We start from the raw sequence: 19,201 nt of genomic DNA, 5'->3' as shown, positions 1-19,201 counted from the left end.
CACTGTGTTGGAGTTAACTCCTCAAAGCCTTTCTCTAAAGAGAAACCTCTGTTGTTCTTCCGTTTGACAGGTGAGGGAAAATCTCCCCAGCACGGAGAAGGTACTTCTGGACATCATGGATCATGACCGGAGGGAAGCACTTGAAGACAGGCAGGAACTGGTTGAGAAATTCCACAATAGTGCCATGGAACTCCAGCAAGCAGAGGAACTCCGAGATAAAGTAATTGAACGCGGGTTGAACAGAATGGCTCAATTCTGAGCATGTCTCGGACTAAGATGGGGCTGGGTTGCTTGAGGACGTTGGAGGGAAGGGTACGGAGTTTGTGGTTGAAGCTAATAGTCGATCAGAGTTGTGGAATTCCTCATCGTAATTTACACGCTCCTGGTTTAACATTCTCTTCATGGATGACTTTGGTGGGTTTAGATTCTGCCTTTCCGGGATCTGGAAGATGTGCTCCTTGGTCCCTGCCAGGTCACAGATTCACAAATCCCATCGGAGAAATAGGGAGAATGTTGGAAGTCTTTGGGAGTGGGGGGGGGAGGCTTTGCAATTATCAAGCATAGTTCACAATCGCAGGAGGCCACAGGCATCTTCAAGCCCAGGAAACATTTTCTATTTTGAATGGGAGCCACTGCTGTAATCAGCAATTTCCTGCAAACATTTAGGATTCCGAAGTGCAGAAGGAGACCATTCGGCCCTTCGAGCCTGCACCGACTCTCTCAAACAGCATCCCACCGAGGCCCAATCCCCCACCCCATCCTCGCAACCCCACCTAACATTTGGACACCATGGGGTAATTTAGCGTGGGCAATCCACCCTAACCTGCACATCTTTGGACTGTGGGAGGAAACCGGGAGCACCCGGAGGAAGCCCACGCACACACGGGGTGGGGGGGGGGAGAAAGGGCAAAGTCCACTCAGTCACCCAAGGCCGGGATTGAACCCGGGTCCCTGACACTGTGAGGTAGCAGTGCTAACCAGGGTGCCACCGTGGGAAAGCTGTGGCAAAGTGGTCTTGGAAGCAGTTCAGGGGCGGGATTCTCCACGAACCGGGGGGGCGGGCTACTCCGGCGCCGAGGAGTGGCGTGAACCCCTCCGGCGTTGGGCTGCCCCGAAGGTGCGGAATCCTCCGCACCTTCAGGGGCTAAGCCGGCGCCGGAGTGTTTGCCACCGCGCCAGCCACGCGGAAGGGCTTGGCGCCATGCCAACCGGCGCTGAAGGGCCTCCGCCGGCCGGTACGAGTTGGCGCATGCGCGGGAGAGCCAGCGGGTGCTGGCCTCATCCCAGCACATGCGCAGGGGGGGGGGTTCCTCTCCGCACCGGCCATGGCAGAGGTTGACAGCGGCCGGTGTGGAGGGAAAGAATGCCCCCACGGCACAGGCCCACCCGCGTTCGGTGCCACACCACCCCCCCCCCCCCCGCCCAGAGGTTCACTAACTAATATTGGGAATGGGCGGGACTATCGGGGAATGGCGGGAATATTGAGAATAGGCGGGTTACCTCATGAGGGGAGGCTGGACTTGTATCCGCTGGAGCTCTGAAGAGTAGGAGGCGACTCGATTGAAGCGTAGAAGACCCTGCGGGGTGTTGATGGAGTGGATGTGGGGAGGATCTTTCCTCTTGAGGGAGAATCTAGAACTAGGGTTTTGCTTCAAAATAAGGGGTGGCCATTTAAGGCAGAGCTGAGGAGAAATGAATTTCTCTCTCAAGAGGGTCGTGGATTTCTTGAACTCTCGTCCTCAAAAGGTCGGTGGAAGGCGAGACTTTGAATAATTTTAAGGCACAGTGAGATAGATTCTTGACTAACAAGGGGGGAGGGGTGGTTAGCAGGAATGTGCGGTTGAGGTTAGAATCAGATCAGCCATGATCTTATTGCATGGCGGAGCAGGCTCGAGGGGCCGAGTGGACTACTCCTGCCCATAGTTCATATGTCCGTTATGTAATTCCAGTACCTGAGGGAGAAAGAAGAACTTGCCCTCCAGTCTGCCATGCTCTTGAAAGAGTGCGAAATGCACAAGCACAGGATGGGAACCATTTTACGACAGATGGAGGAAGTGGAGCAGGAACGAGACCAGGTATAGTCCGTATTCAGCATTAAAACGCCCCATTGTCCACTGTTTATCCAAACTGAACCACTGCATCTGGCAGATAGAGAGGGTGGAAGGGGTTAATTTACTGACCTAGTGTTAGAATTCCGACAGCACAGAAGGGGGCCATTCGGCCCATTGAGTCTGCATCGACCCACTGAAAGAACGCCCTACCCCGGCTTACTCCCCTGCCCCATCCCTGTAACCTCACTTAATCTATGGCCACCAAGCGGGAATTTAGCTCGACCAATCCACCTAACCCGCACATCTTTGGGCTGTGGGAGGAAACCGGAGCACCCGGTGGAAACCCAGGCAGACACGGGGAGAACGTGCAGACTCCACGCAGTGATCCAAGGGCGGAAATGAACCCAGCGCTGTGAGGCAGCAGTGCCAATCTCTGTGCCACCGTGCCTCCCTGGAGCATTCCGGAGTCACATCCAACTCCGACAAGAGGGATGATCGTCTGCTTTCATTGATCATAATTCTCTTGCAAAAATGGAGCTGCTCCTCGTGGAATTAGCCCCTGAGGAATACGAGTGTCAGAATGTTGTCCACAGACCCACAGGACGACACGGGTACCACCTGCTGCAGTGGTCCCGCTTTTATTCAGAGATTTCAGCCGAATGGATGGTAATTTTAAATGTTGACCTTTATCTACCAGGCCCAAAAAGGCTTGATGCTGACAAAACTGGAAAACGTCACACCGCCCAGCACTTGGGGAGGCACTGGCATTGTCACTGGACTACTAATCCAGGGGAATGCCCTAGGACCCGGGTTCGAATCCCACCACAGCAGGTGGTGGCGTTTAATTGAATAAAAAATTTGGAATTCGAAGTCGAACGATGACGATAAAACCATTGTCATAAAAACCCATTTGGCTCAATAATGTCTTCAATGCCGCCCTTACCTTGTCTGGCCTACCATCGACTCCAAACTCACTGAATCGGCCAAGTAGGCAATTCGGGATGGGTAATAAATGCATATCCAATCAGTGATGCCCACGTCCATTGCATAAAGAAAAACAGCTGCCACTTGCTTTAATCGACACAATTCACCAAGAAAACTATTAAAAAAAAATTAATTTCCCGGCACGTGGGCTACGCTGGTTAGGCCGGCATTTATTGCCCATCCCTAGTTGCCCTTCAGAAGGTGGTGGTGAGCCGCCTTCTTGAACCGCTGCAGTCCCAGAGGTGTAGGTACACCCACTGTGCTGTTAGGGAGGGAGTTCCAGGATTTTGACCCAGCGAGAGTGAAGGAACGGCCGATATATTTCCAAGTCGGGGCGGTGAGTGGCTTGGAGGGGGACCTCCTGGTGGTGGCGTTCCCAGGTAGCTGCGACCCTTCTAGGTGGTAGAGGCCATGGGTTTGGCAGGTGCTGCCTAAGGAACCTTAGCGAGTGACTGCAGCGCCTCCTGTAGCTGGTACACACGGCTGCCACTGGTGTCGGTGGTGGAGGGTTTGAATGTTTGTGGAAGGGGGGAGCAATCAAGCGGGGCTGCTTTGTCCTGGATGGTGTTGAGCCTCTTGAACGTTGTTGGAGCTGCACATTCAGGAGGGTATTCCAAAACAGAACTTCAGTTTGAAGAACAAAATACCGATGGAACCAAAATCTTGGGGTCCTCATACTTCTTACTTGCAATGAAATTAATTGTTGTCACAGCAGTGAGTTGATACTCTTTGATGGAGGGTGAATTAATATTCTTTGGAAGCAATGCAGTGTCAGATTTTTACCGGGTTTTAAGCACCTGCGGGACACCTCATTATAATCATTAAATCAGAGAATTTACACTGTAGGGGCTGGTTTAGCTCACTCAGCTAAATCGCTGGCTTTTAAAGCAGACCAAGCAGGCCAGCAGCACGGTTCGATTCCCGTACCAGCCTCCCCGGACAGGCGCCGGAATGTGGCGACTAGGGGCTTTTCACAGTAACTTCATTGAAGCCTACTCGTGACAATAAGCGATTTTCATTTCATTTCATTTCATGTAGATGGAGGCCATTCGGCCCATCGGGTCTGCACCGACCCTTGGAAAGAACACCCAACTGAGCGCACACCACCGCCCCATCCTCATAACCCAGTAACCCCACCTAACCTTTTTGGACACTAAGGGGTAATTTAGCATGGCTAATCTATCTAACTTGCTCATCTTTGGACTGTGGGAGGAAACCGGAGCACCCGGAGGGAACCCGCGCAGACACGCGGGAGAACGTGCAGACTCCGCACAGACAGTGACCCAAGCCGGGAATCGAACCCGGGGCCCTGGAGCTGTGAAGAAACAGGGCTAACCACTGTGCTACCTCCCCCCAACGACAAGGGAGGCCCAAAATGAATCAGTTTCAAAATGACATTTACTGGTTCTTCAATGGGAACGTGGATTGTCCAGTAGATTTCTGACATGATTCCAGAAACCATTTAAATTTCCTAACCATCTCCACTTAACAGGCTGTGAAGGTTCGTGTCGAGGCGCAAACCACTTACGCTCAAAGCATGCTGGACAACAGTCGATACCGAAGGCAGGTATGGGCATTGGAGGAGAAGATGGACATCCTTCAGCTGGAGCTGGGAAAGAAAGAAGGAGAGATTGGCAGCCTCCAATCCCAGTTATGCCAAATGAAGGAGGGCAACAGCACCTTGGACCACCTGGATTTCTGTGTAAATAAATGTCTTACGTCAATCTTTAAAGGAACACCTCGCACTTGTTTCATAACCTCAGGAAATGTCACGGCCCATTAATTACTTTTGAATTGCAGTTCCTGTGGTGTTTTTTGTGTTGCTAATTTAAGGATGGTTGGTGTAGTCTTCGCAAAGACCACAAATAGTTTTCAATTGAACAAAGCAATAAATTTATTAACATTACTTAATTGGATTCGACACTTACGCCTATATAATACACGGTTGATAATAAACATATAATCTACACTCATCTACTACTAATCTCTACACTATTACATTAACTGTGATCTGCTCTCACTCACACTATCTTTCCTTCAATCTGTCCTCTAGCTTCCTCCTCAACCTCTCACCCCCAAGGCTTAGCATCAATGCCTTATATAATTGTACATCTAGCTCCCTCTAGTGGTTGATCCAGACATTACATTAACCTTTACAGTTCCTCACATTTATGATAATGTCACAGTCACGGGGGTTAGGCGAGGAAATGTGGTAATTATTTTATACATGGCACGCACCCTAAAACAGAAACGAGAGCCGTGACCCCTCACATTGAATTAACTAGAACACAGTGCGGAGAAACAAGCCTTCTCGCTCAACTGGTCCGTGCCAATTTGTAGGTTCCACATGAGCCTCCTCCCAAACATTTTTACCCTTTTCTCCCTCACATGTTTATCTAGTTTTCCTTTGACTGCATCCGTGACAATTGCCTCGACTATTCCGTCTTTTCCCCATGATGACGACTTAGAACAGTGAACATGTTTCGAGTGATGTGAGGTGGAAGGTGACTATTGCCCAGTAGAGCTGGAGGCCTCGCAGAATGATGGAATAATATAGTGCGGAACAGGCCCTTCGGCCCATCGAGTCTGCACCAACGCATGGAAAACACCTGACCTACCTAATCCCATTGGCCAGCACTTGGCCCATTGCCTTGAATGTTAGGACGTGCCAAGTGCTCATCCAGGTACTTTTTGAAGGATGTGAGGCAACCCGCCTCTACCCCCCTCCCAGGCAGTGCGCTCCAGACCGTCACCACCCTCTGGGTAAAAAGGTTTTGCCTCAAATTCCCCCCTAAACCTCCTGCCCCTCACCTTGAACTGAATAGGCTGGTTCAGCTCAGTGAGCTAGACAGCTGGTTTGTGATGCAGAACAATGCCAGCAGCGCGGGTTCAATTCCCGTACTGGCCTCCCCGAACAGGCGCTGGAATGTGGCGACTAGGAGCTTTTCACAGTAACTTGATACTTGTGGCAATAAAAGGTAATTATTATTATTGAACTTGCATCCCCTCAAGACTGACCCTTCAACTAAGAGGAACAGCTACTCCCTACCCACCCTGTTCGTGCCCCTCATTATTGTGCCACCACTTTGGAATGGGAGAGTTTACGCCCACTTCAATGGGCAGACGGTTCCCAGTGGCTGAATGGTTCGACACCCAGAGGGCACTGATTTCAGCCAATTGGCAAAATACCACTGCCAGCGATCTCAAGGAAAAGCTTTTTTGCCTCACCCATCTTTCTGCGCGGCACTATTCCAATACAATTCTAGGTGGGCTTCACTCAGAAAATCCCAAACAAAGTCTTATAAATGCACCGCTCCCGCAGCGCAGCGGCCCCTTAGATTTATGTGGGATTCACGCCAATGGCCTTTTGACCTTAGAAGCGAGCCCACTGAAGGGAGTACAACCCATAGGCATCGCGTTGCCGTGCCAACTGAGACCAGCTTTCCCAGTGCAACCGGGGATTTCTGGTGGCTCACCACCAACTCACCTTGTGCATTTAACCACTTGGAGTCAGCCTACAGGATGTGAGAGTTTTGTACAGGGCAACTCACCTCAATCCGGTTGACGTCAATTTTTTTTTTCATTTCTTCAGGAGTCGATGAACAGCCGCTTAAATTTGATTGACGGCCACTGGTGCAATACGGACCAGGAGGAGGACATATTTCCAAAGTTCTTCAGACGACGTAGCAGAATGGTACGTCTTTCCTGGCCTGGGTACAGTCCAAATATTCAATATTCAAGAACGGGTATCTCCTATCCCTGTACCTTTCCCCATCTACCTCTTCTGCCGCCAGGACCATTCAGGCGAAACCTCTGGGTTGATGCCATGGATGGGTACCCTTCAAAACCCCCCAAAAGTATTGTAAAGGTCGCCACATTCCCAGAGGACCATAGGCTCCTCTCCCCTTTGAGAGCTGACTGGTGGCGATTTGACCTGAGGGTCAACACACACCTGAGGCGAGGTTGGGAAGGTGGGTCTTTTTCGTGGATAACCTCTGGGAGTTTTGCCCACGCCATTGACGACGCTCCCTGTCAGAAACCGGCTGTCCAGGTTTCTATGAGATCCCCCCCCCCCCTCATTCTTCTGATCTCCAGCGAATACAATCCTCAATCTCTCCTCATACATCCGCCCTGCCATCCCAGGAATCAGTCTGGTAAACCTTCGCTGCACTCCCTCTGGAGCAAGAACATCCTTCCTCACCGAGGCCCTGTGCAATTGCAGCAACACATCCCTACTTCTAGACTCGAATCCTCGCCCAATGAAGGCCAACACACCATTTGCCTTCTTTACCGCCTGCTGCACCTGCATGCTTGCCTTCAGCGACTGGTGTACGAGGACACCCAGGTCTCGTTGCTCATTCCCCTCTCCTAATGTATGGCCATTCAGATAATAGTCAGCCTTCCTGTTTTTGCTGCCAAAGTGGATAAGCTCGCATTTATCCAAATTTAACTGCATTTGCCATTCATTTGCCCACTCACTCAACTTGTGCTAAGGGAGGGAGTTGCCGATGAAGACCGTCTTGGTTGAAGATAAGTTGCAGAAGGAGACATTGGAGAGGATTGTAAATGAGGAAGGGGATTTTTAATTCAATGCGTTGAGGGTGGGGTGGGGGGGGGGGGGGGCAGGGGAAAGCAATTGTAGTCGGTGAGATGGGGCAATGGGCAACTTGTATTTGGCATGGAACATAGGGCTGCCAACTGTGATTAAATGTATTCCTGCAGGTTTTGCCACATGACTTTCCCCCATACGCCGGCCATGAGTCGACCAACACACCCGTCCTTGCGGTGCACTGACATCCTAGGACAATCGGAACGCAAATGGGCTCATTAACCAATTGGATGCGCTGGGCCATTTCAGAGGGCAGTTAATAGTCAGCTGCTGTGAGTCAGGAGGCCAGATCAGGAGAGGACGGCAGATTTCCTTCCCGAAAGGGCATTAGTGAACCCGGTGCTTTTTTTCTCCCGCGACAACCAAGGATTATTTCCGGGTGATCATCACTGAGGCTCGGGGCCCGCTCGAACCAACAGCAAAACAGAGTCCATTCCGGGCGGGATGAGAGGGGTCGTTCTCGGGAATGACCCGGCTATTGAACAGCACTCTGTTCTTTTCTTGGGCCTCAACGGGGAACGCCCTGCCCAGACCGCACTCAGTCCTACACGGAGGAGATCGGGACGCCATTTTTAAATGCCCCCCACCCCCCAATTTCTCGACCCCCCCCGGCGTGGCCCCTGGAACCCCCGCCCCCGATACCCCAACTCACCTGTTGGGGGGAATCCTTGAGTTTTTAAATTCACTTATCTCTGCAAGTCCGGGTCCCGCCCATTGTGGGAAGAATCCAGATCGCAACGCCTAACGAGATCTGGCGAGGCCTAACGGCTGTCGGGAATCCCGGAAGATGCCTCTCCATTGATCTACCGGCTGCGTCCCATTCTGATTCCAGAAGGACGTGGCCAGTACATCGCGCCCTAGCTCTCCATTCCAGATTTATTAATTTATTGAATGTAAATTCCATCGGTTGTCGTGGTGGGATTTGAACCTGTGTCTCCACAGTATTAGCCTGGGCCTCTGGATTACTAGTCCAGTGGCCTTGCCACTGTGCTACCATACCCCCATGGGCAATGTTCCAACACAGTGGCAGCAATATCTACAAGATGCAAAGCACCTTCCAAACCCGCGACCTCTACCACCCCGAAGGACAACGGACGCAGGTACCTGCGAACGCCACCAGCTGCACATCCCCCTCCAAACCACTCACCACCCTGACTTGGAAACATGGCGGCCGTTCCTTCACTGTCGCTGGGTCAACATCCTGGAACTCCCTCCCTATCAGCACAGTGGGTGTGCCTACACCTCAAGGACGGCAGCGTTTCAAGAAGGAGGCCCACCAGCCCCTTCTCAGAGGGAAATTAGGAACGGGCGACACTCGCACTCCAAGAATAAACAATAGAACAAATGATGGTACGTCGTCCAATGAGAAGGACTGGTGAGGAATTTACACGTTACATTTTTTATCTTTTTTCAGAGAATGGAATCGTCATCGACCCAAAGCAGAGAGCGTGCAGGTACAGCTGATGATCCAGATTAACTACAGTTAATGGCTAACATGTTTAGGCGTGAGTAGATAAGCAAGCAAGCACATATGAAATAAATCCGTCAATACGTATATCTGGAGGCCTGAGCACTAAATCCAAGCTGACACTCCGGCGTTGCACTGTCGGAGGTGCCATGTTGAGGTGAGACATTAAACCGAGGCCCTGTCTGGCCTCTCGGTTCGATGTAACAGATCCCTTGGTACTATTTTGCTGAGTTCTCTCCAGTGTCCTGGCCAACACTCCTCCCCAAACCCACATCACAAAAGCAGATAATCTTGTCCATTGTTGCTCATGGGAGTTTGGTTTGTGTGAATTGGTTGTTGTTTTCCCGACACTGTAACACTTACATAGAAGCAGGAGGAGGCCATTCGGCCCTTCGAGTCTGCTCCGCCATTCACTATGATCATGGCTGATCATCGAGTTCAATACCTAGATCCTGCCTCCCCCCCACTTATCCCTTGATCCCTTTAGCCCCAAGAGCTAGATCTAACTCCTTGAAATTACACAACATTTTTGCCTCAACTACTTTCTGTGGGAGTGAATTCCACAGATTCACCACTCTCTGGGTGAAGAAATTTCTCCTCACCTCAGTCCTAAATGGTTTACTCCTTATCCTCAAACTATGACCCCCGAGTTCTGAACTCCCCCATCATCGGGTACATTCTTTCTGAATCCACCCTGCCTAATCTGTCATGTTATTCACCCTGGGGTAACACGGGCTGCAACTGGGTGCAGTTGTACTTGAAAGTAGACTCCAAACTTTGATGTTAGCTCAATACGCTTTATTGAACTTGTTAAGCAATGCACGCAGTTCACGGAATCACTGGAGGTAAACCACTTAGAGATGGTAGGCTTACTGGTACCATGTCGCGTTAATCACCCTGAGGTAACACAGACTGCAACTGGATGCAGTTGTACTTGAAAGTAGACTCCAAACTGTGATGTTGGTTCAATACGCTTTATTGAACTTGTTAAGCAGTGCACACAGTTCACTGTGGGTTTGACACTCTACTAATCTAAGCATGCTTGTTATAACTAGCTAGACCAGACTAGCTCTGAGCCACGTGTCGAAGGTGCTAACTGATATATACACCATGACTGTCACTGCAGTTGTCACCAGTGGAAAGAGGCAGAGTGTTGATGCCCCGTGTGTTTTATAGTGGGAGACCATTCTCTAGTGTTCTGCCTGGTGATTGGTTGTGTTCTGTCCTGTGCGTTGATTGGCTGTACTGGGTGTCTGTCACTGCCTGTCTGTATCTCATTATGTGCATGAGTGCATATCGTGATATAATCCTGTCAGAATTTTGTAAGTTTCTATGATCTCCTCTCACTCTTCTAAACTCCAATGAATATAATCCGAACTCCTTTACTCAATTTGCTGTAAAGTGCGCTCAGCTATCTTGCCATCGTAAAAGGTGATGAATAAATGCAGGTTTTTATTTCTATGCTCTTGGGCGTGTTTATCAGCATATGGGATGTTCCAATGTGCTGTGTCATGGAAGAGTAGGATGTGCTGGGGCCTGGACCTTTTAGGAAGTTCTTTGCTCTTTTAGGAAGGGCTAAGTGTTTTGGCCAAGGGTGGTATCATGACCGGTACAGGCCTGGAGGACCAGGCTGTATTGTCTTGTGCTGTATTGTTCTTTGTTCCTTGTTGACATGGGAAAGATTGGGGGAGGTTGCACGAGGGATGGAGGGCGGGTTCGGATTGGGATCATGGAAGCTCGAGAGGGGGAATGCTGGAAGGGTGAGGCTTTCTCCCACATCGTTCCAGAGGGACTGAGGACGTTGAACTTTGCAGGGCAAGGGAGATGACTCTGCCTCTCGAGGAGGGAGCAGATTGGAGGGAACTTGCCTATATGTCACTCACCTCCAGGCAGCAGAGAGAAGAGTAGAGCGCCATCTCCTGGACTCCAGATTACAAAACAGATATAGAATCATGGAGAAGGTGGAAGAACTTGTCAGTATGACACTGGAACTTAGAGCCTATGCATTATTAGAATTAGGAACTTTGTAAGATTGTCATGTTTGTGGATTTCGCCTTTAATATAAGATAAAATGAATGGGGGCAGAGAAATGGTAAGGAGTAATGGTAAAGCATTGGAAACGGTGCAGAGGAGATTTACCAGGATGTTGCCTGGTTATGGAGGGAAGATCTTATGAGGAAAGGCTGAGGGACTTGAGACTGTTTTTGTTAGAGAGAAGAAGGTTAAGAGGTGACTTAATAGAGGCATACAAGATGATCAGAGGATTCGATAGGGTGGACAGTGAGAGCCTTTTTCCTCGGACGGTGATGTCCAGCACGAGGGGACATAGCTTTAAATTGAGGGGAGGTAGATATAGGACAGATGTCAGAGGTAGGTTCTTTACTCAGAGAGTAATAAAGGCGTGGAATGCCCTGCCTGCAACAGTAGTGGACTCGCCAACACTAAGGACATTTAAATGGTCATTGGATAAGCATATGGATGATAATGGAATAGGGTAGTTGGGCTTTAGATTGGTTTCACAGGTCGGCGCAACATCGAGGGCCGAAGGACCTGCACTGCGCTGTAACATTCCAATGTTCTAATGAGAGGAGAATATGTTGATCGGGTGAGTTGAGGAGATGTGTGAAGCATGGACCAGTCGGGCCGAGTGGCCTGTTTCCCTGATGTACATTCCATGTAAGTTGTGGCACCGGTGGGGGCCTTTGCGACGGTTGTCTACTCTTCCAGGGGCAACAGTGTGCAGTTCCCAACAACTAAAATGGTGGATCTGGGGGGGGGGGGGGGGGGGGAAGAGAATATTGGGTTCAGGCGAAGTGGGAAAATGTGATGGAAGAGAAAGTTCTCAGCTACTTTGTACCAGACACGTCCGCCAAAAGAGTGCAGGAATATGATTGGTTCTGCCGCCTGAGTAGGGGCAGCGTCCACGATTCAGAGAATCCTGGCCCCTTGTGACATTTTCGCGCCTTAAGCAAGAAGGAAACAGCAATGGATTCCAGCTTTCTCAAAGCCTGTCGGCAGGCGGGAGGCGAATGAAGGCTGTGGCACGGCCAGAGAGGCAGATGTGTCAGGTTCCGCCAGTGACCGGGTCGTGAGTGGGTCTTGAGAGGGGGGGGGGGGGGGAAAGCCGACGACCGCCCTGTTCAACTTGCCCACGGACGGTTGCTTCCCTGCCTCAGGGAGCTTGCAAATGGCTCAGTGTACGCTCTACAGACAGCTGGCATCGAATCGAGAGCTACGAGGGTGATCGTTTTCGCTTAGTCAGTTTGTAGCCTCTGTGCTAGGAGATCTGATGCTGAGGTGCACAGTAGGAGCAGATGCCAATGACAGGTTGCTCCATTTTGCTCAGCGTGTACGCTAACCTGTTTGCACAGCTGGTGTGTATCGGTCTCCAAAGTCACTCGAGTGAATTGAGCTTTGCTGCCACAAGTTAATTACTCCGACTGAACCAGCCTCTGGGATCGCGTTGTGTTTATCTTGCTGATATCCTGAATTAGGCTCAAAGCTTTTTCAAACATCCTCGTCCAGCTCAGAAACAGAGACCCCGGAGATGATGATTTGAAGAGATGCTCATCTGCTGATCCATCAGTCAATGGACGGGTCGACCAGTTTAAATTACAAACATGCGAATTAGGAAGCAGGAGTAGGCCATTCGGCCCCTCGAGCCTGCTCTGCCATTCAATAATAAGAAGAATATAATCATCTTTATTAGTGCCACAAGTAGGCTCACATTAACACTGCAATGATGTTACTGTGAAAACCCACTAGTCGTCACATTCCGGCGCCTGTTCGGGTACACTGAAGGAGAGTTCAGAATGTCTGATTCACCCAACAGCATGTCCTTCGGGACTTGCGGAAGGAAACCGGAGCACCCGGAGGAAGCCCACGCAGGCATGGGGAGAACGTGCAGACTCCGGCGAGACAATGATCCCAGTTGGGAATCGAACCTGGGACCATGGCACAGTGAAGAAACGGTGCTAACCACTGTGCTACCGTGCCGCCCAAGATCGCAGCTAATCTGATTTTAACCTCAACACCACATTCCTGTCGACCCCCCGATGACCTTTCACACTCCCCAATTGTTAATCAAGAATATATCGGCCTTGAAAATATTCAAAGATTCTGATTCCGCCGCTTTTTGACGAAGAGTTCCAGAGACACACGATCCTCTGAGAGAAAATAAATTCTCCTTGTGAGGGGGGATCTTATTGAAACTAACAGAATATTGTGAGGCCTGGATAGAGTGGACGTGGAAAGGATGTTTCCACTTGTAGGAAAAACTAGAACCAGAGGACACCATCTCAGACTGAAGGGACGATCCTTTAAAACAGAGAGGAGGAGGAATTTCTTCAGCCAGAGGGTGGTGAATCTGTGGAACTCTTTGCCGCAAAAGGCTGTGGAGGCCAAATCACTGAGTGTCTTTAAGACAGAGATAGATAAGTTATTGATTAGTAAGGGGATCGAGTTATGGAGAGAAGGCAGGAGAATGGGGGTGAGAAAAATATCAGCCATGATTGAATGGTGGAGCAGACGTGAATGGTCGAGTGGCCTAATTCTGCTCCTACGTCTTATGGTCTCATCTCTGTCTATTCCGGGCGACCCCCTTATTTTTAAACAGTGATCCCTCGTTGTAGATTCTCCCACAAGAGGAAACATCCTCTCCACATCCATCCTGTCAACACCCCTCAGGAGTTTGACTATTTTAATCAAGTTGCCTCTTACTAAACTCCAATGGGTACAAACCTAGCCAGCCGAAACCGGTATTACTCTAGTCAACCTTCTCTGAACAGCTTCCAATATATTTGCATCCTTAAATGAACACAATGGGCGCGATTCTCCGACCCCACGCCGGGTGGGAGAATCGCGGGAGTGCCGAGCAAATCATGCCACGCCGCCCTGGCACCCGCACGCGATTCTCCCGCCCCCCCAAAACGGCGTGTCGCGTTTTGCGACAGGCCGCTCGGAGAATAGCGGCGATTCTCCGGCCCGGATGGGACGAGTGGCCTGCCGAAGCCGACCAGTTCACGCCGGCGCCAACCACACCTGGTCGCTGCCGGCATGAACAGCGTGCGACAGCTGCGTGTGGGGCCTGTGGGGGGGGGGGGGGTGGGGGAGAATCGAGCACCAGGGGGATGCTCAGGAGGGGTCTGGCCCGCGATCGGTGCCCACCGATCATCGCGCCGGCGTCTCTGAAAAACACACTCTTTTCCCTCCGCCGCCCCGCAAGATCACTCCGACATGTCTTGCGGGGCAGCGGAGGGTAAGACGGCAACTGCGCATGCGCGGGTTGGAACCGGCCAACCTGCGCATGTGCGGGTGACGTCATTTAGGCGCCACCGGCCGCGTCATTCAGGCGTCGCCGCTTTGACGCAAGCGTCAAGGCCCGGTGCCCGAGATTGATGTGCCGCCGCTCCTCGCCCCCTGGGGAGGGGGGGAGAATAGGGGGCGAGGAGCGGCCTCCGAAGCCGGAGTGAAACACTCCGGGTTTCACTCCGGCGTCGGCACTTTGTCTCCCTTTGGGAGAATTTTGCCCAATGAGTTACAAAAAGGGAAATAACCAAGCTATTGAGAGAGTGCGTGATTGCAATCTTACAACCAACAACCATCTTTATGGCTTCCTTTTATTTTACAGACAGTGAATACGCTGAAGAGTTGTCACCAATGGTAAGTGTCCACCATTTAGTAATCCATTGGTCGGACCATTTCCCGTTTTAATTTGGGCCCAATTATCTCCTCTCCATGCCGGAACGTCACTTTGAGTTTAAAATGTTCATCCTTGCTTGAAAGATCCACCAACCCCTCCCCCTCCCTGCCCATCTCTGTAATCGCCCCCAGCCACACAACCTCCTGAGATATGTACATTGCTTCAATTTTGGCCCCTATTATACCTTAATCACTGCCCCATTGGTGAGTTTGCCTTGACCACAAGCCCTGGAATTGCACTCTCTAAACATCTCCATCTCTCCGTCTCTTTCTGTTTCAGATTTCCAGAAGTCGCAGCGTTTTTGCTTCTGGCCCCAATCAGAAATCCTTTTGAACTCCTTCATCAGGGAGGTTTTTGATTCTCCAGTTGTTCCACTTTTATCGGAAAACATGATGATCTCAGGTGCCAAATTAGTTGATTTTGATTGGGGCGATAATAGAGACATTGGAAGTGTCTCCACTCCTTCGTCATAGGACATACAGTGCAGAAGGAGGCCATTCGGCCCACCCAGTCTGCACTGATCCACTTAAGTCCTTACTTCCACCCTATCCCCCTAATCCAATAACCTCTCCTAATCTTTTTGGACATTAAGGGGCAGTTTGGCATGGCCAATCCACCTAACCTGCACGTCGTTGGACTGTGGGAGGAAACCGGAGCACCCGGAGGAAACCCACGCAGACACGAAGAGAACGTGCAGACTCCTCACAGACAGTGATCCAGCAGGAAGCGGACCTGGGACCCTGGCGCTGTGGAGCCACAGTGCTAACCACTGTGCTACCGTGCTGCCCTGTTAGTAAATGCTGTCATGTTAGTAAAGCTTTGATTTGAATGATTCATAGGAACAGGGGATATCCCCCCTTGCCCTCAACCGGGGATATCCCCTATTGCCCCTCGAGTGGGGGATATCCCACATTACCCCTCAACTGGGGGATATCCCCTATTGCCCCTCAACTGGGGGATATCCCACATTGCCCCTCGACTGGGGGATATCCCACATTGCCCCTCGACTGGGGGATATCCCCTATTGCCCCTCGACTGGGGGATATCCCACATTGCCCCTTGACCGGGGGATATCACACATTACCCCTCGACTGGAGAATATCCCACATTGCCCCTCGACTGGGGGATATCCCCCCTTGCCCTCAACCGGGGGATATCCCCTATTGCCCCTCGACTGGGGGATAGCCCACATTACCCCAAGACTGGGGGATATCCCCCCTTGCCCTCAACCGGGGGATATCCCCTATTGCCCCTCGACTGGGGGATAGCCCACATTACCCCAAGACTGGGGGATATCCCACATTGCCCCTCGACTGGAGAATATCCCACATTACCCCTCGACTGGAGAATATCCCACATTGCCCCTCGACTGGGGATATCCCACATTGCCCCTCGACTGGGGGATATCCCACATTACCCCAAGACTGGGGGATATCCCACATTGCCCCTCGACTGGAGAATATCCCACATTGCCCCTCGACTGGAGAATATCCCACATTACCCCAAGACTGGGGGATATCCCACATTACCCCAAGACTGGGGGATATCCCACATTGCCCCTCGACTGGGGGATATCCCACATTACCCCAAGACTGGGGGATATCCCACATTACCCCTCGACTGGGGGATATCCCACATTATCCCTCGACTGGAGAATATCCCACATTACCCCGCGACTGGGGGATATCCCACATTACCCCTCAACTGGATAATATCCCACATTATCCCAAGACTGGGGGATATCCCACATTATCCCAAGACTGGGGGATATCCCACATTGCCCCTCGACTGGATAATATCCCACATTATCCCAAGACTGGGGGATATCCCACATTACCCCTCGACTGGGGATATCCCCTATTGCCCCTCGACTGGGGGATATCCCATATTATCCCAAGACTGGAGAATATCCCACATTGCCCCTCGACTGGGGAATATCCCCTATTGCCCCTCGACTGGGGGATATCCCACATTGCCCCTCGACCGGGGGATATCACACATTGCCCCTCGACCGGGGGATATCCCACATTGCCCCTCGACCGGGGGATATCCCACATTGCCCCATGACTGGGGGATATCCCACATTGCCCCTCGAGTGGGGGATATCCCACATTGCCCCTCGACTGGGGGATATCCCACATTGCCCCTCGAGTGGGGGATATCCCACATTGCCCCTCGACTGGGGGATATCCCACATTGCCCCTCGAGTGGGGGATATCCCACATTGCCCCTCGACTGGGGGATATCCCACATTACCCCAAGACTGGGGGATATCACATTGCCCCTCGAGTGGGGGATATCCCACCTTACCCCTCAACTGGAGAATATCCCACATTATCCCAAGACTGGGGGATATCCCACATTGCCCCTCGACTGGGGGATATCCCACATTACCCCTCGACTGGGGAATATCCCACATTGCCCCTCGACTGGAGAATATCCCACATTATCCCAAGACTGGGGGATATCCCACATTACCCCTCGACTGGGGAATATCCCACATTGCCCCTCGACTGGGGGATATCCCACATTGCCCCTCGAGTGGGGGATTTCCCACATTACCCCTCGACTGGGGGATATCCCACATTACCCCTCGACTGGGGATATCCCACATTACCCCTCGACTGGGGGATATCCCACATTACCCCAAGACTGGGGGATATCCCACATTACCCCAAGACTGGAGAATATCCCACATTACCCCAAGACTGGGGGATATCCCACATTACCCCAAGACTGGGGGACATCCCACATTACCCCAAGACTGGGGGATATCCCACATTACCCCAAGACTGGGGGATATCCCACATTACCCCAAGACTGGGGGATATCCCACATTACCCGTCTGATGAATAAATTGTTAACTGAATGGGCAATGATGGAAGTAGAAGTACAATGTCAGCTTATTCCTGCCCTCTCCATTTCAGGAGTTACTCTGGTCCGATATCGAATACAAGAGGGAAATGAACAGGTTCTCGATGATACCATTTCCACCTGACAAACAATCTATGATCCGACGAATTAAAATGGAGGAACCAGACAGCAGGTAATACATCTGGAGGGCTGTTGCTAGAACCTTGCCTCGTCTCCTCTGAGACTGTCCAAGTACTCGGAAATTTGGATTAAGCTCACGGTCTGAATACAAGCCATCCAAAAGCATAAAAACCCGCCACAAAAGAAACTTGAGACATTTCCGTTAGATTGCTCCCAAAGAGCGATGGATTCTGGGCGGGATGACCAGGAAAACCCGCGCGTGCTATTCAGCGGACGAGGTGGCCCGCCAACAGGGCCTTCCAGTTCCGCCATTGTCAGAGTGATTTCCCGTTGACTGCACCCCTCGTAGCCGGGGAGCCTGTCCGCCGCTGGTGGGGCCGGAATATCCCTCCGGAGTGAACATCCGGTGAATCCCGCCCACAAAGAGCGAATGAGAGTGAGGCAAAGAGAGAGAGCGGTGAGAAAGACGACGAGAGCGACAAAGAGCAAGTGAAAAAGAGAGAGCGAAGGAGACAAAGCAAAGGGGGTAAGAGGGCAAGGGCAAGAGAGTGAAAGAGGGAGGGAGAGAGGGACAAAGAAGGAGAACGCGAGAGAGATAGACTGAGAGCGGGAGGCAATTCAACGAGAGCGAGACAAAGGGTGAGGGAGAGAGGAACAAACAAGAGAAAGAAGGAAGAGGGAGCACGGAAGTTCGAATGGTCGGAACAGATTTGGTGAAGGCGAAAACCTGGATGCAGGGAATAAAGTTCTTCAAGGAAACAGGGGTTGGAGGAAGATCCATGAAGTTAGCTGTGAAATAAACATAGAAAATGCTGGAAATACTCAAGAGATGAGTCAGCATCTGTGGGGAGAGAGAAGCAAAATTATTGTTTCAGATCGCTGACCTTTGAACCATTCGGAAATGTTGGACGAAATTTTCCACTTGTTCCCGCCGGAGGAATCTTCCAGTCCCACCAACGGCAATGGGTTCCCAGTCAGCGACGAGTTCGAACAATCATGAGAGTGGCGGGAACGGATGATCTCGCCGACGGAGAGTGGGGGGGGGGGGGACAGAGGCGTGCTGCCTCACATCCTTTAATAGGTTCCTTGGCACCTCATAACATTCAAGGCTATGATAGAGAAATACAGCACAGAACAGGCCCTTCGGCCCACGATGTTGCACCGAACTTTTGTCCTCGGTTAATCATAGAATTTTGGACAATTTTTCATGGCCAATCCACCCAACTACACATCTTTGGACTGTGGGAGGAAACCGGAGGAAACCCACGCAGTCACGGGGAGGATGTGCAGACTTCACACAGACAGTGACCCAAGTCGAAATCGAACTTGGGACCCTGGAGCTGTGAAGCAATTGTGCTATCCACAATGCTACCGTGCTGCCCTTAAGAAGTTAA

At 51.2% G+C, this 19,201-nt stretch overlaps 1 protein-coding gene across 1 annotated transcript in view; it reads left to right on the top strand.

Annotated features, from left to right (window-relative positions):
* Positions 1–19,201, top strand: part of LOC119956545 (caspase recruitment domain-containing protein 11-like) — a 116,095-nt gene that overhangs the window by 58,521 nt on the left and 38,373 nt on the right. The window contains 7 exon segments of the mRNA XM_038783842.1: positions 71–220; positions 1,950–2,075; positions 4,528–4,737; positions 6,628–6,729; positions 9,059–9,098; positions 14,742–14,773; positions 17,741–17,859. Coding sequence (XP_038639770.1) covers positions 71–220; positions 1,950–2,075; positions 4,528–4,737; positions 6,628–6,729; positions 9,059–9,098; positions 14,742–14,773; positions 17,741–17,859 — 779 coding nt within the window.

This window comes from Scyliorhinus canicula, chromosome 23 (assembly GCF_902713615.1).
Source record: "Scyliorhinus canicula chromosome 23, sScyCan1.1, whole genome shotgun sequence".
In the NCBI taxonomy this organism is placed as follows: Eukaryota; Metazoa; Chordata; class Chondrichthyes; order Carcharhiniformes; family Scyliorhinidae; genus Scyliorhinus; species Scyliorhinus canicula.
Note: the sequence above shows the minus strand (reverse complement) of the source record. Positions and strands in the feature narration are given on the sequence as shown.